Below are 15605 nucleotides of genomic sequence, written 5' to 3'. Positions count from 1 at the left end.
GACTGTGAAGGGCTGGCAACTCTTCTGCCCTGTACAGAACTTCTGGCTGCACACATACACATATACATGTAAGGATACATACAACACAGGCACCAACACACATAGTCCTACCCATATAAGCACATATGCTCATGGGCATATAAGTATATGTACAGAAATACAGATTCGGACCTATACATGTGTGCAGAAATACACAATACACGTGCACACACACTCTGTTGTATGTAGACACACACGCTTCCAGACCCAGGTCTGGGCACTCGCCACTCCTATTAGGGGGATACCCACAGACATGTCCTCCAGAGGGGCGGTTACCAAGCTGGCGAGATCCACGGTCCTCTCCCCTCAGCCCTCTAGTCACCTAGGCTCACGTTGTCCTATTGGCTGTTGCTGGTATCTCCATAGCAACAGGTTCTGGATGGAACCGGAGTCCACCCCTGCCTTTCCAGCAGGGGCCTGCCAGGCCCTGGGTAATGGCAGTGTAGTGTGGGAAAGCTGGGACAGGTCTGGGGTGGGGGAGACACATGCCTATTTATCTGCGCCCTCTCCTGCCCAGGTGTGCAGGGCAGACCTGGTGAGAGTGCAGGGCCTGGGGGAGCAAGTAGCCCTGGCAGAAAAGTGGGTCACGCCCAGGATGATTAGAGCACAAGACATGGCAGGACGGAAGCAAGGGCCTGGGAGATCTGTGGGGAATCCCCAAGGCTGCTTGGAGAAGGCAAAGGGAAGAGGGAGGAGAGAGCCCGGCCAAGAGGGAAGCCTCCCTGTTCATTCTCAGACATTTTCTCAGCACCTGCCCCATACCAGGGAGTGTGCAGGACAGTGAAGGGGGGACTCAGATGGCACCGACCAACATAATTCTTCTCTCTCAGAGCTCCCCACCCAGCAGTGACAGAGCAAGCCCTTGGCCAGCCTCTCCACATGGAGTCCCTGGGGTCACTCACTTGAGGGTGTACCTTTCCAATCACAGCCCAAGGGGCCAGCCCAAAGATGGAAAACAGAGGACACACATCTACTGCTCTTCCATGCTTTGTCCCTGGCAGACATTACTAGTCAACCACAGCACATTTTCTTGCTGAGCCATGCCCTGGTCTCAAAACCCTTCCAAGCAGGCATGACCAGCCGATTGTCATAGGCAAGAAAGCTAAAACCTATTTGCTTAGGTTTTAGTTCATAGCCATACCAGCTATGCCCTCCCTGTCCCCACCGCCAGCTCAGCTCACCCTGGCTTCCTCCTGCTTGCTCCCTACACTGTGCGCCAGATACAGTGTCCCTGCCTCCACATGTGTCTTCATTCCATGCCCCCATCCTCTGAAATCATCTCCAGCTTCTGAGGGGCCACAGCTTCAGGAGGCCTTCCCTGCCTCATTGCAACAGTCTGCACCTTCTCCTAATCCTTTCCTGTGGGGCCCAGCATTTTACTTCATTTTGTTTTATTTTTATTATTAGTTTTTTTGAGACAGGGTCTTGCTCTGTCACCTAGGCTGGAGTGCAGTGGTATGGCCACAGCTCACAGCAGCCTTGAACTCCTGGGCTCAAGTGATCCTCCCGCCTCAGCCTCCCAGAATGCTGTGATTACAGGTGTGAGCCACCGCACCGGGCCAAGTCCAGCATTTTCTACCCTCTACCCACTTAAGGGCACCTCAGCATGCAGGGTCTAGGGTGGGGCTTCACCTCTGTAGCTTCTTCCCCGAGGTTAGCCTCCCTTTCATCATTGAAGTCCCATCTCCCATGAGGTCACCAAGGTCCTGAGCCCCACCCTGCCCTCCATTCCAAGCTCTCCCAGGCATGGCCGCCCCCACTCAGAGCAAATGGGGATCTGCTGGGCTGGTCAGCCTAGGCAAGTAAGCATTTAAAACTCTGCTTGGAGCCAAGTTGGGACTGATGTCAAGAGGGCCTGGTTTCTGTTCTGGCAGAAAGGCCACACCCTGCTTTGTCCCCACTCCATTGCAGCCTCTTGCTTTCACATCCTCAGCCCTGTATTCACCCTGGATTCCCCAGTGGGGTGAGCAGAGCAGGACTTGTCTGGCCGTTCTACAGATAGGAAAGCTGAGGCCCAGGAAGGGAAGTGTCTTGCCCAAGCCCCAGCCAGTTACTCACTCACCCACCAGGCCTGGGGTGAGTCATGGTGGCCCAGGTGATGGGAAGGAAACACATAAACACGGGCAAGTGGGAAGGACGGTCTGCAGGGAGGGTGGATGCCCGCCTCGGGCTCCCAGTGATGAGTTCCCACACAGGCTGTCTTGGGCTTAATGGGCTTGCACACTCCCATCTGTCTCAAAACATCTTCCCTTCTGGCCTCGAATCCAGGCTTTGCATCAGCCCTGGGAGCACTGCCAACCCATTTGATAAATGGAGAAACTGAGGCCCATGGCCACAAATCAAGCAGTGGCAGGGGGCTGGGCCCCAGACTAAAAACCTAGAGCTCCTTTCCCCCGCCCAGGGGTTCCCAGCTGGCTCTGACTGTGGCTCCAGTCTCCTCCAGGCTCAAGTACAGTCCACAGGGAGCCCTGCTCTGCCAGCTCTTTCCCATCTCTGGGGAGGCCCAGCGCTAGCAGGGTGGGAGACAGACTGGGAGGACAGGCAGCTGTGCATGCCCATAAAGAGAAGGGCTCTGTCTTCCACAGAGCATTCGTGCTACCAAACGCCTTTTCCACTTCCATGACAGAGATGGCTAATCCATCCCAGTACTCAATTTCAGAAGCCATCTGGCCACCACTACACAGCCCAGATTCTCCCCCTTCTCCCCTAGACCACCTCCCGCGCCTCCTCCCCAGGCCTCTGCCTCCATCCCGACAGTCATTCCCCACACAGCAGCCAGAGGGATCTTTTGAGAAGGTGGAGGCAGCCTCTCCTCCTCCACAGCCTACCACTGTCCCCGGCATAGAGTCTACACTCTGCATAGAGTCTACACTCTGCTCTGTGACCCCTCCCCTCCCTCTTCTCCTCGTCCTGGATTCTCCAGCCGCTTTCACTCTCTCACCCGCACTTCCCCAGCCCGGGCTCCCTCTGCAGGGCCTCTGCCCTCATTGATCCTCCTGTTGAAACCCTCTTCTCCCAGCTCTCGCCTTTGACTACCTTCTTATTCTGTCCCCCAAACCCACTCATCCTCTAAGGGCCACAGTGGGCACCTGGGAAGTGGCAGAGCCAGGATTGGGACCCTGGCCTACTTCTAGACTCTTCTGTGTTGTCAGCCATGAGCACATGGTCCTGTGATTTAAACATGTTTGGGGCCAGGCGTGGTGGCTCACACCTGTAATCTCAGCATTTTGAGAGGCTGAGGTGGGTGGATCACTTGAACTCAGGAGTTCGAGACCAGCCTGGGCAACATGGCAAAACCCCATCTCTACAAAAAAAAAAAAAAAAAAAAAAAAAAAAGCTGGGTGTGGTGGTGCATGTCTGTAGGCCCAGCTCCTCAGGACACTGGGTGGAAGGATCTCTTGAGCCTGAGGGGCAAAGGCTGCAGTGAGCCATGATCATGCCACTGCACTCCAGCCTGGGCAACAAAGTGAGAAGCTGTCTCAAAAAACCAAAGCAAACAAAACCCACAAACAAAACAAAACATCTTTGGCCCTCCATTGCCATGCTCGATGATTCCAGAAGCCTCTTACTTCCACTCCCTCCTTGGGCCTCAGCCTGTTCTGTATGACCTGCCCAGAGTCACTCAGTGAGAGTCTCTGGAGCCAGAGGGCTCCCTGCCATGAAGGGATGGACCTGCTGGCACCTTGCTTGGCAGGCCTCATCCTGGCCTTGGACCATAGCCCTTGATTTCCCCCACCCAGCTACAGCTCCTCCGTCCTCCACAGAATGAGCCCAAACTCCCACCTCTTCATGGACCTGAAGGTCCCTGGGGTCTTAAGCCTGGGTTTTAGTTCTATACCCCACCACTACCCCCCTTCAAGCCTGGAGGAGGGGCTGGGCTGGGTCAGGGGCTCTGACTCACCTGGGCACCCCATCTGCTGACACGGAGGTCATCCCTAGAGAGCCAGGAGAAGACACTCAACAGCCCGGGGAAATCAGGTGTGCTGCATCTGATGTCCTCGGGCCTCAGAGGCAGGCAGAGGAGAAGGGGGAAGGACTCAGATAAGCCCAGGTGGACTGAGTTCCCTGCTCCAAAGCCACGGGTGAGGGCTACACCATCGCCTCTTGCATCCCCTTCCCCACGATCCTCAGCATCTCTGCCCTGGGATGATTTCTCACCCTGCCTTACACTCCAGGGCTTGTGGGCTGCACGCCATAAGCCCACCTGGGAGCCTGAGGGATGGGAGCCAGGGCTTTGCAGGAGCAGGAATCCTTAGCTGCACGCCCACCTGGCCACCATGGCACCCTTGGCCCCCTGCTCAAAGTTTCTGATCTTTCAAAGGCCACCTCTGCCAGGAAGGGCCTGGAGCCCAGGCGGTTTAAGCAGGGGATGGGGAGGGAGAGAGGACATCTCGGGCAGGCATTTGCTTAGCCAGAGCAATGGCAAGAAGTAGTGATGGGGCTGGGGGTTGCCCTGGTTCTGTCTTTGCCAAACCAGCCTATGGTTTTTTGATTGGCAGAGCTGGCAGTGGGAGGTTCCTGACAGTGAAGACAGTCCAACCTTTGAGGCGGGGAGGGCAAAAGAGGCCAGGAGTTCTCATGGCATCTCGTGGGCGGATGTGCCAGGGGCTTAAGTGCCTCATTAGCATCTGCCTGCTGCCTGGGCCTGTCTGGTCCCCTCCCTGCCTGCCCACGCGGCCCCGTTTTTCAGGAATCCTTCCTATGAGGCATTGATGGTGACAGTGAGGGTGACCATGACGAAGCTGGGAAATGGCTTGGGAGCCAGCCAGCCTGGCCCAGGTGCAAGGTTGCTGGCTTGAGGCCTCATAGCCCAGCACCATTCCACGTGGTTCAGCTGGCCAGCTGCCTGCCGGGACCTGGATGCAGGCTGTTCCCAGGTAGGCAACAGCAGGAAATAGTCTAGGGACTCCCCTTCCTGCCCTGGCCCCACCCAGCCTAACTCTGGCCACAGGGGCACATGCTTCAAGACTTGGATGACTCCCTTCCTGAAAAGATCAGGCCCTCAAGGAGGGAGGAGTTCAATGGCTCTCTCAGGGCTCCTAGTGGGCCCTCCAAGGTGGGGACAGGATGGACGAGGGCCTACTCTGCCTGGGCCCCTGCCCACCTCCCTGCCCCTCCCCGTGACTTATGTAGTCTCCCAGCAGAGGACAGCACTGCCCTGACACCCATCTCCAACAGGACAACCCTCTAGCCTGAGCCCTAGGAGCAGCTGAGAGCCCAGGGCTGGTGGGCTGAAGAGTGTTGGGAGGCATTTGGCTGGAGCTGGAGCCCTCCCCAGAGACCCTGAAGCATCAACCAGCCCACAGCCCCAAGGCCCCGCCCAAGAACTCAGTCTGAGGGATAGCTGGATTCCCCAGGCCATGGGTACTACCCAGACTTGGAGCTCCCAGGAACAACAAAAAGGCCCAAGGAGCTGGAGCCCATGGAGCTGGGGAAACAGCTCTGCTACCTGCTACACACTTGGGGGGCCTCTGCAGTGCCCCAGCCCCTGGGCCTTAATCTCTCCATCTATAAAGCGGGGCAGTGCCTTCTGCCTCCCCTGACTCCCAGGGAGTATGGGGCAGCCAGGGAAGTTCCACATTGGTCCCATCAGAGGGAAAGGAAAGGCCTCTTTGTCCTAAGTGGCTGGGTATGGGCCCTCAACTACCCCTATGCACTTTGGGCAGCAGGAGTGGCCTTGGCCTGACCCACCTGTGCCAGAGAAGGTCAAGTGCTGACCACCTGGCAGGCCCTTTGCCAGGCATAGCAGGACAGCCCTGTGAGGCCCTCAGGTGACCAAGGTGTGAGTGTGCCATGTGTGTTGGGACAGGGCAGGGATAAGATTGGGTTGGGGTGGAGATAGGGGAGCCTGACCAAGACACTTGGCTCCAATCTTGACCACTACTGGCCTCCCCTCTCCAAGCCTCAGTTTCTTCCTCTATAAGGAGTCCCCAGATCCTGGGCTGTGGAGAACCGCCTGAGCTCCACCCCTATCAGGTCAGCGTCGGCATTAGATTCTCATAGCAGCGCAAACCCTATTGTGGACAGCACATGAGAGGGATCTAGGTTCCTTGCGCCATATGAGAATCTAATGCCTATGATCAGAGGTGGAACAGTTTCATCCCGAAACCATGCCTCCAGCCCAAGTCCATGGGAAAATTGTCTTCCACGAAACTGGTCCCCAGTGCCAAAAAGGTTGAGGACCGCTGGTCTATAAAATGGGGCTTCAGTCTACCAGGCAAGAGTGTTGCAAGGCAGCAGATGAGCTATGTGAAGGGCCTGGTCCTGCCTTCTGCTCAACCTCTTTGTGCCCAGAAAGTAGAGAGAGGACCTAGGGGTAGTCAAGGACTCCATGTGGGAAGCCCCCTGGAGCAAAGGGATGAGAGGGGGCCTGTGAGCAGCTGTGTCAGGCAGTGTGGGCAGGGGGGGCTCTGAGCAGAGAGGCTGGCCCCCATAGGGAAATGGGGACAAAGGAGCTCATCTGAGCCTAGAGCCAGGGGCTGCCCATCCCAAGGCTGATGTCGCAGTGGGAGAGTAGCGTGGACACTCCCAACACCCTGGGCCTGCCCGTGCAGGTCCTATCTCCTGGGGAAGGCCCTGCCTGCCGGCCTCTGCACCCACACCGGCCCACTCACCTGCCTGTTCTCCCATGGGGAAGAAACATCAGCATAGGGAGAAACTCTGGGTCACCAGGACCCAGCTGGCTCAAGTGAGGTCCCACCAGCCCCCGCTGGCTCCTGCTCACCCATCCTTTGCTGTCATCCCCATCAATTCCTACCCTTTGCTCAGACCCAGCAGGTAACAATTCCTGATGGGACCCTCAGGGAGCTTTTCCTGTTGTGGGGTTTTGACCCATCCTTACTGCCTCCTCACTGTTCTTTCTGTACCATTTTCTAAAGTGGGTTCTGTAGAATCCCAGGCCTGCCAGGTACGCTGCAATAAAAAGGACCATGTGGTCAAATGTCTGGAAACACCGTGAACTCTATGGCCCAGTGGCTGCACTGCATGGGAGTGTATTAAAGGCTCTGACAATCCTTCAGGGAAGTAGTTGTCTTTACTTTGTTCACCCTGGCATTTCCCAAATCCTGGTGACCATAGCACCAGTTTGTTTTGCATAACCTCCGCTAACAGCCCATGGAACCGGGCCTTCACTGTGTCCTCTAGGGAGGATGTGGAACTCTGTTGCCTGGTGGCTGTTCTACATACCATATTCTCTTCCCTGGACTTCCCTTCCCGTTTTTCAGACGGGAAGCTGAGGGCCATCGAGTTCGTCACTCAGAACTCCATACCCTTGGGCCTGCTCAAGTGGCCCTGGGATCTGCTTTTCACACACAGGTCCAGCTGCCCCGGTGGGATCAGAAACCACCCTGGCCCATATGCTGGGGCTAAGATGTCTCACCAGGCGCCGGGACGTGGCTGGAGAGGAGTGAGATGAGCTGGCCGCCAGGCCATGCTTCCTCCACCGGCACTGGCTGGCTCCTTGTGCTTTCCAGCCTGTGACTGCACAGGGCCAGACAGGGGCCAGACGTGGGGAAGCCGCTGTGGCTCAGCATGGGGGCTGCGGACAGGGCCCCCTCCCCAAGCCTGGACCAGCGTTGGGTTACGAGCCCTGAGGGTCTCCTAATGAGTTCCACATGCTAGTGGATGCCTCAGAGAGGAAATGGGAAGGGGCTGGGGAGGGAGAGGGGGCCTGAGATGGAATTGGAAACATGTGTTTGTGAAAGAGGAGGAAGAAAGGGAGGAGGAAGGGAGAGGGAGGAGGGGAGCAGGAGGTGGGAGGAGAAGACTTTATCCCCAGGCATTCTGGTGCTCATCCCCAGCAAGGTTGGCTGCCAGGCACACAGGCCCCTGCAGGAGGCCCCCAGGCCAGTGGTCTGCTGCGGGAGTGGTGGGAGAGGCCCCTTAGAGGCCCACTCCTCTCCTTCAGACAGAAAAAGCCCAAATCCCTGGCTCTGCTTGGCTGGGGTTCGGAGCCACTAGCCGGGGCAGGATAGAACCAGGTGGGTGGGAGTGTCTGTGGGGGCATGAGAAAGCCACCCCACATCCCATCGGCCAGCCAACAGTGAGATGCACATTTGAATCCAGCCCAACCACCTGTACCCTACCCAAGAGGCCATGGTGCCTCGAGGCCACCAATCCCTCCAGCCCTGACACCACCTCTGCCTCTCTGAGCCAGCAACGGGCAGAGAGGCGGCCCCACTCTCGCACCCTGTCCTGTAGGGCTGGGCGAGGCACCTGGCTTGGCCTGGTAGTTGGAAGCCTCAATAGGAAAAGGCTATGCAGGAGTCACGCGGGCACGTGGGGTGGGGTGTCCAGTGCGCAAGACCCATGGCAGTTACTGAGCAAAGTCCAAGGGCCTTACAGGGCACAATGGCTCCCACTCCCAGGAGCACTGGTTGAGCCCCAGGTTGGCCCAGCCGAGCAGCTGAGGCTGAGCTTGGAGTGGGCCTTGTAGCCAGCTGGTAATCAGCTCCCATTCCCACCCATCTCCCTGGGCCACCGATTGCAGCCCAGCAGGGACAGTGCCAGCTCTTAGTGCTTTGTGTGAATTGTCTCAGCAAGTCTTCCCAGCAGTCTTATGGGGTCACTTTTGCTTTTACCCCATGTTATGGATGAGGAGGCCGAGGCACAGAGAGGTGAAGTCAGAGTATTCCCAGCAGCAGGAACAGCAGGTGCAAAGGCCCTAGGGCTGGAATGTGCCTGGTGTGTCCAAGGAACAGTGAGAAGGCAGGTGTGGCTGGAGGAGAATGAGGGGAGGGGGGCAAGAGACAGGGGGTAGAGGTGGGCAAAACCGAGCAGGCCTCAGCTGTGGGGAGCACTCCTGTGGCCTGTACTTGGAGGAGGCTGGGAACTGCTTGGGAGGTTGGGCAGTGATGGCATGAGCTCTTTTACAAGTGTTCTTACTTTTTACTCTTGCATCTCAGCAGACTCTGGCTACTGTGTTGAGAACAGATGGGGTGGGCTGGGGGCAGAAGTGGGAGACCAGGTAGGAAGTGAGCAGGCAACATCTCAGCAGGTCTTGGCTCCTTGAGGGTCTTGCTCCAGATGGCCTAAGAGGTGGGGAGGCCTGAAGGTGGGGCGGCTGGAGGTATGCTCACCTGACCCGCCCCAGCCTGAGGCTTCCATCCCCCACCAGAGGGGACCATGGAACTGAGATTCCCCTAAACCAGAGGCATTTATCCCCAACAGGAGATTTTGGGATACCTCTCAAAGGGCCATGGTGGGGCTTCACAGTGGCCCTATTCCTGGACACACTGTAATTACTTGGGGAGCTGGACCCAACCCCAAGAAGCAGGGGCAGCCCTGGGAGCACAGGTCGGCTTCACAGTTTCAGCCAAGGCGGCTCAGGGCAGCAGCCTAGATATGGGCCATTGCTGGCCTCTGTGACAGAAGTTAGCAGGCACATGAGTGCTGCTGCCTGGAGGGCCAGGGAGGACTAATTACATTGCTTCTCTTGCTTCAAGTTTCAGAGGCTTCTGAGGAACAAATCCAGGAGCAAGTTGTCTTAGGAGGGAGGTTCTGGGACCTGAGCTGGGGTGGAGAGGGGGGATGTGATGGCCCTAGAGAGCATGGCCAGCACTCCCATTCCAACCTTGGGCACGAGGACATGTCTTTGGGGTGGCTGTGGCTGGGGTCAGAGTTTGAGGGGCCCAGTGCAGAGGTGGCGTGGGCACCATGGGAACTTCTGAGGGAGCTGGATGGTTCTAGAGAGACCTTCCAGGTCAAGGCAAGGACCCTGCCCAAGCCTAGCCGGGGAGGGCAGAGGTCTGGAAGAAGATACCAGGTGGGTAGGGCATCTGCAGGGCACATATGGCCTCAGCCAGGCTGGAGACCAAGATGACAACATGGGCTGGATAAATGTGGCCCCAGGTGCTCAGGCCGCCCATGGCTCTGAAGTCAGTCCTGACTTCAAAATTGAGTCCAGATGCCAAGCTGGGAAGCATGGAGACGGACAAGGGCTGGCGTCAGTATGTGTGGCTGAGTGACACTGCTCAGCATGGGCCTTGGCTTCTGCAGGCCAGGCCTCTGCCCACTGGGTACCCACAAAAGATGCCAAAGTCCCACTTTCAGGAACACACGCTGGTGCCTAAAAGAGCAGCTTAGGGCTGAGAAAAGGAAGCCGTAGGAAGACATCACTTCCTCTCCTGCCAATGTTCCTCGTACCAGCGTTCCGATTTCTCATGGGTGGCAGGAGGGAGCGGGCAGGGGCAGAAGTGTCTGCCGCAAGCAGCACTCCAGGCGGACAGGGCTCTAGATGGCCTCACCTAAGGTGAAAACAACTACTGGCCTTGCTCTCTAAATAGGTTCTTGGGAGAGTGTTTCCACACGGGTAGCTCCTGGCAGGAGGAGAGGTTGGCATGGGATGCGCTTCCTAATGACTTTCCTGCAGGCTCTATGGGCTGGCTTCAGCCTCGTCTTGAGCATGGCCGTGGGGGCCCCATGGGTCATGGAGGCAGCATGAATCTTCTAGGGAGACACTCCCCACAGTGGCCGAGCGAGAGAACCCAGGGTGCCAGAGCGGCCTGGCTGGGGCAGGCTGAGCCTACCAGGCAATGGGAAGAGGCCCTGTTCCACGATGGCAATGCTCACAGGAAGTGGAGCCATGTCCCAGGACACCAGGACCGCCTGGCCTGCCACCGCTTCCTTAGCACATGTGGTTTCCTCAGCAGCCTGGGCGGGCAGAGCAGGGGTGGTAAGGAGAGAACCCCCAAGGGTTCTCTAGGGAGATTCTGCTCCCCCTTAAATGACCACACACCAGTTAAATTTGGAGCCATCAGGGGCCCATCTCAAGCAAATCATTTCGGAAATGAGGTTAATGACAGGGCACTGGCGTGACAGGACCAGCGTGACTCACCATGCCCTCGCTTATTCAGTGGGCTGGACTTCCAGGATTCGGGGCAATCACAAACACCCACCCTCAAGCCTGTGCTCTCCCCAGAGGTGGCCTTAGTGACAGCAGAAGAGATAGCCTTAGAGTGCTTGCCTTCTTGGGTGGGGAGGGGCCCAATCCCTTCTCACCACCGGGGACACCCATGGCAGGGGCCATGGGATCAGGAGATGAGAACTCTAGCTGCCTAACATTACAAAGCCAGAGGGACCCTGGGACCACGAGCACCCCCATCCCCACTGGCACATGGGGCCAAGTTCCAGGGAAGGGGCCTGACCCGCCAGGCCAGTGGTGGGATAACATCAATGGTCACACACTAACCACACTTACTTGCACAAACCACTGTAGTGAGTGCCCAATGACACAAGCACTATTGTACAGAGGCCCCAAAAGATCACAGAACTAGTCAGAGAGAGCCAGGATTTGGACCTGGGCCATGGGGTGGGGGCCTCCTGACCTCACCACTCTGCCCTTGCCCCACAGAGCATGCCCCCCACCCACCCACCACTGAGAAATCATGATGCTGTGGCAATCAAATCACAGGACAGAAGGCCAAGGACTGTGCCTGGGTGGCAGGATGGCTGAGTTCCCACAGCAGGCTGGCATGTGCTACCTGAGTCTCTGAAGTGGGTGAATAGGTGGCCACAAGCCTGTGGCAACCCCTCGACACAGCCTGTCAGGTGCTCCCAGGGTGTGGTGACTTGGGTGAGAGGCGGAAAGGCTTGCCATAGGCCGGGGCTGGACTTGATGGCTTCTACCTGCAAGCTGCCTGCCGTGGTCATCTTGGCCACCTCTCAGCTTCTCCAGCAGGAAGTGCAGGTTTATCCCAGGAACCCATAGAAACTGGACAATGGTAGGCAGCAGGGTGCAGTTTAAATCACAGACATCTATTCTTTTATTTCACATTGGGAAAATTAGGGCATGAAGGGGTTGGGGAGGCGAACGATGGGGAATTGCTGCTGATATGCACTTACTGACAAAAACGCTAAACTAACTTCATCTTCCTAACACAAAAGAGATTCCTGCAATTTGGTTTCTGAGAGCTCAGTTACCAAATCCAAAATTAGGAGAGATGACGGCTGAGCCGAGCCATTTGCATTTCCAGAAGGGCTGCTTTTGTGCTTGGCAGCAAGAGTGGGGGATCAGTAGCAGCCCCAGCTACAGGGAGCCATCGGGTAGGGCTGGCAGAGTGTCGCTTAGGGAGATTCTGCAAGAAAGGCTCCGTCATGTGGCCCCCACACCTCGCCAAGCCACCTCAAGCCCACCCAGGCCCCACACTCCTTGCTGCCTGTGAGGGCCCTACACTCCCAGGCAGTGTGGTGTGCAGCTCAGGGGGCCTGCAGCATCTCCACGGGGAGGGGGTGGGGGTACAGAACTGAGGCTACAGGGACAGTGCCCACAGCGGTCACAGCTGCCTAGGACCCCGTTTCCCTCCCCCCAGATTCTCACTCAGAGCAGTGAGGTCCTGAGTCAAGCCTCGCATGAGCAAGAAAAGGAACTCAAGAACTCAGGCCCCAGGTGAGAGCCTTAGTGCCCACCCCACCCCCAGCTCTGCCCTCAGCATGGTGATACACATTGACCCCCTGGCTTGGTGGAAGCAGTCTCTGTGCTGTTTTGTTTTTGTTGTTTGTTTTTGAGACGGAGATTTGCTCTGTCCCCCAGGCTGGAGTGCAGTGGCATGATCTTGGCTCACTGCAACGTCCGCCTCCTGGGTTCAAGCAATTCTCCTGCCTCAGCCTTCCGAGTAGCTGGGATTACAGGCGTGAGCCACCATGCCCGGCTAATTTTTGTATTTTTAGTAGAGATGGGGTTTCTCCATGTTGGCCAGGCTGGTCTTGAACTCCTGGCCTCAAGTGATCCTCCCGCCTCGGCCTCCCAAAGTGCTGGGATTACAGGCGTGAGCCACCACCCCTGGCCTGTGCTGTTTTAAAGAGCAGCATTCCAAGAAGAACATCCTGCCGGCAAATTCCAGGTCTGGCTGGTGGCTCCATCAAGGGAGGGGTGTGGGCGTGGACACCCAGACCACTCTAGCAGAGCCCTCCGACAGTCTGTGGGGCTTAAGCGTGGGCCTATCCAAGCTTGGCGCTGGCTCTGGCCTGTCTCTATCTGGACAGCCCACGTCAGGCTGTCCCAGGACACGCCGATATCATACTACAAGTGTGTGGGGGCGAGTCCTTCCTCCTGATCCCTTACATCTAGTAACCAGTGGAGCTTCCACTGGCAGTCAACAATCAGGGACAAATACCACACCACTACCCCTAAGACCACCTCCCGCAACTCCACGTCCTCCAGCAGAGAAAGGTGGATTTCACAGAGATTCCAAACTCGATCCTGGTGTAAACTGAAGACAGGGGTGATGGCAACCTAGGTCTGGCCTGAGAGCAAGACCTGACACACAATGCCTTGGAGACCCTGCGCATGTCCTGCTGCCCCCAGCGAGGGACCATCATCTGTCTCTGGAGATGACCTTGCCCTGGGCTGGTTGCTCAAATCATCAGAGTCTCCACCCATGGTAGGTCCAAGCCCAGGTCCGGAAGCCACAACAGGCAGCCCAGTGCTGGTCCGGTGGCAGGAGGGCTGGCATGGGAGGGCACTGACATGGCTGGCCCCACAAGTTGCACCTCCTCTTAGCAGGCTGACCTGCAGTTGCCCAGACTCTCCTTCAAAGCCTCCTGAGGTAGCCAAGAGACTTACCTGCCAGCATGGACCAGCAGGCCTACCAGGCTCTTCCACACACCGGCAGGGCCACATGGGAAAAGTGCAGCAGGTCCCAGCAGCCGCCAGAGCACCCTGAGCCCGCAGCTTCTTCCCATCGACAGTGCAGGGAGAGTAAGGTGTTGATAGCAGACCCTATAGATCCAGTGGGACTGGTGGGGATGGGGAGTGATGGGCTTCTCTTGAGCACCTGCTCTGCACTGAGCACAGTGCATTGCTTACCTTGTCACCAGAGGAGGGTATCACAACCACTTCACACAATAAGAACCCAAGATTCAGAGAGGTTAGATCACAATGTTGAGGTCACACAGCTGGCAACAGGCAGCTCCTTCCCCACCCAGCGTAGGCCAGAGAAAGCATCCCGTCATCAGGACTCAACACAGCTGCCCTCTTGTCAGTCCAGGCTCTGAGGCATGAAGGCTCTGCTTCCACCTGGAGGCTGCAGAGGCTATGAACCCACTGACCACGTGGTACTGACAGCTCTTGGGAAGATCTAACACCACTTCCCATTCCCCAGGGCAGGGCAGGTGTGTTTGAGGATAAAGACCTCCTTGGCTGGCTAAGCCCCAAGAAGCTGAAGAGGGAAGGCACGGGCAACACACAGACACAGGGAAAACACTTGTCCTGGCTTCCCCAGCACAGGGGCAGAGGGAGGACACTATGGAAGCCCTCAGGAGCAAATGGAAACTCAGGTGCCTGAGGCCTCTGAGTCCCAACAGAAGCAGTCAGTGGGGGCCAGCCAGAGGGAGGTGGGTGCATGCAAGGGCTCTGACTGCCCTTGTTCCCAGACACCCTAAACAGCTGCAAACAGGGGTGTCCTGGCCTCAGAGGCAATCCTGGCGGAGGCCCTCCCAAGTCACCATTCTCATTCTGTTTGGGCCCTGGGGATGGGAAGATTGATTAAGTGTCATCCAGCATAAGCCACTCCTGCAACAAGTGCAATGAAGTCAGGTTTAATTTTGAGATTCCTGTGTCCTCACTCACGCAAGGAGGAAGTCACCTGGCTCCAGTGAACACATGTGGAACAGAAATCAGGGCCACTGAAAAGCCACCACCCACTTGAGAGGGCTTGTTCCCAACAAACCTGACTCAGATGGGCCCACTTTGGGCCTTTAGTCAGATCTAGAGAAAACCCCCGGCTCATCCAATCAATGTGCAATCAATTTCTACACCATGGCAGAGGTAGGAAAAGCCAGTCACGTGGTCCAAATGATGAGTGAAAATCAAGCCATCGTGGGGCCACCTCCTCCACCAGAGGGGGAGCCACAATCTCAGGACCCAGAAGGAGCAGACATTTTTAAGTGGCTCCTTTACATTAAGCAAAATGTGGTCCTCTCAGTCGGGTCTGAAGCATCATTTGTGTGTGAGCCCAGCCCACTGGGGACCTCTGGCTGCCAGGTGGAGTCTCCTGGTGCAGACAGCAAGGTGGAGGGCAGAACCACAAAAATCCAGGGCTCTGGTATGGATGTGATTCCCACAGAGTTCAGTCCCCTTTATTTACCCAAGTCCCACGGTACAAATCCCTGGCCTGCCACCCGCAAATCAACCGAGCTCCTGATTCCTGCTCCCCTGATCACGGTGTTGCTCTCTGCATGATTAGCTGCTGGTTCTCCAGACACTGCTTCAGCTTGTCTTCTGTCAGTGTCAACCGCTGCTCCAGGATGGAGACTGTCTGCAAAATAAACAGTGGTTGGATCAGAACACAGAAGGGCCACCAGGCTGCTCTAGGGACCCCCTTGGCCAGTCCCCACTTGGCTGCCTCAGCCACTGCCCAAATGCCAGCTGGCTCTTTCCACCCAGGGGTTCTGCCAGGCCCCTTGTCTCTGGTGCTATTGGGACAGCCCTTGCCTTTATGTCTGCTTCTGCTGGCTCTGGATGGCTGATCTCTGATGTTTGTGGGCAGAGGGGTGGGGACACAGTGAGGGAAACTAGATGGCAGGTCCCATAGCCTTTGGTCATTTCTCAAGAGAACCAAGGGGTCAGG

At 57.0% G+C, this 15605-nt stretch overlaps 1 protein-coding gene across 3 annotated transcripts in view; it reads right to left on the bottom strand.

The window, feature by feature from the left end:
• Positions 1–14558: 14558 nt before the first annotated feature.
• Positions 14559–15605, bottom strand: part of POC1A (POC1 centriolar protein A) — an 81087-nt gene continuing 80040 nt past the window's right edge. For all 3 annotated transcript variants that reach the window (XM_054482941.2, XM_054482939.2, XM_054482942.2), the window contains one exon: positions 14559–15293. In XM_054482941.2, coding sequence (XP_054338916.1) covers positions 15195–15293 — 99 coding nt within the window. In that variant the 3' untranslated portion in view covers positions 14559–15194. The remainder of the gene's footprint in view (positions 15294–15605) is intronic.

This window comes from Pongo pygmaeus, chromosome 2 (assembly GCF_028885625.2).
Source record: "Pongo pygmaeus isolate AG05252 chromosome 2, NHGRI_mPonPyg2-v2.0_pri, whole genome shotgun sequence".
Lineage (NCBI taxonomy): Eukaryota > Metazoa > Chordata > Mammalia > Primates > Hominidae > Pongo > Pongo pygmaeus.
This window is presented reverse-complemented; position numbering and strand designations above follow the sequence as displayed.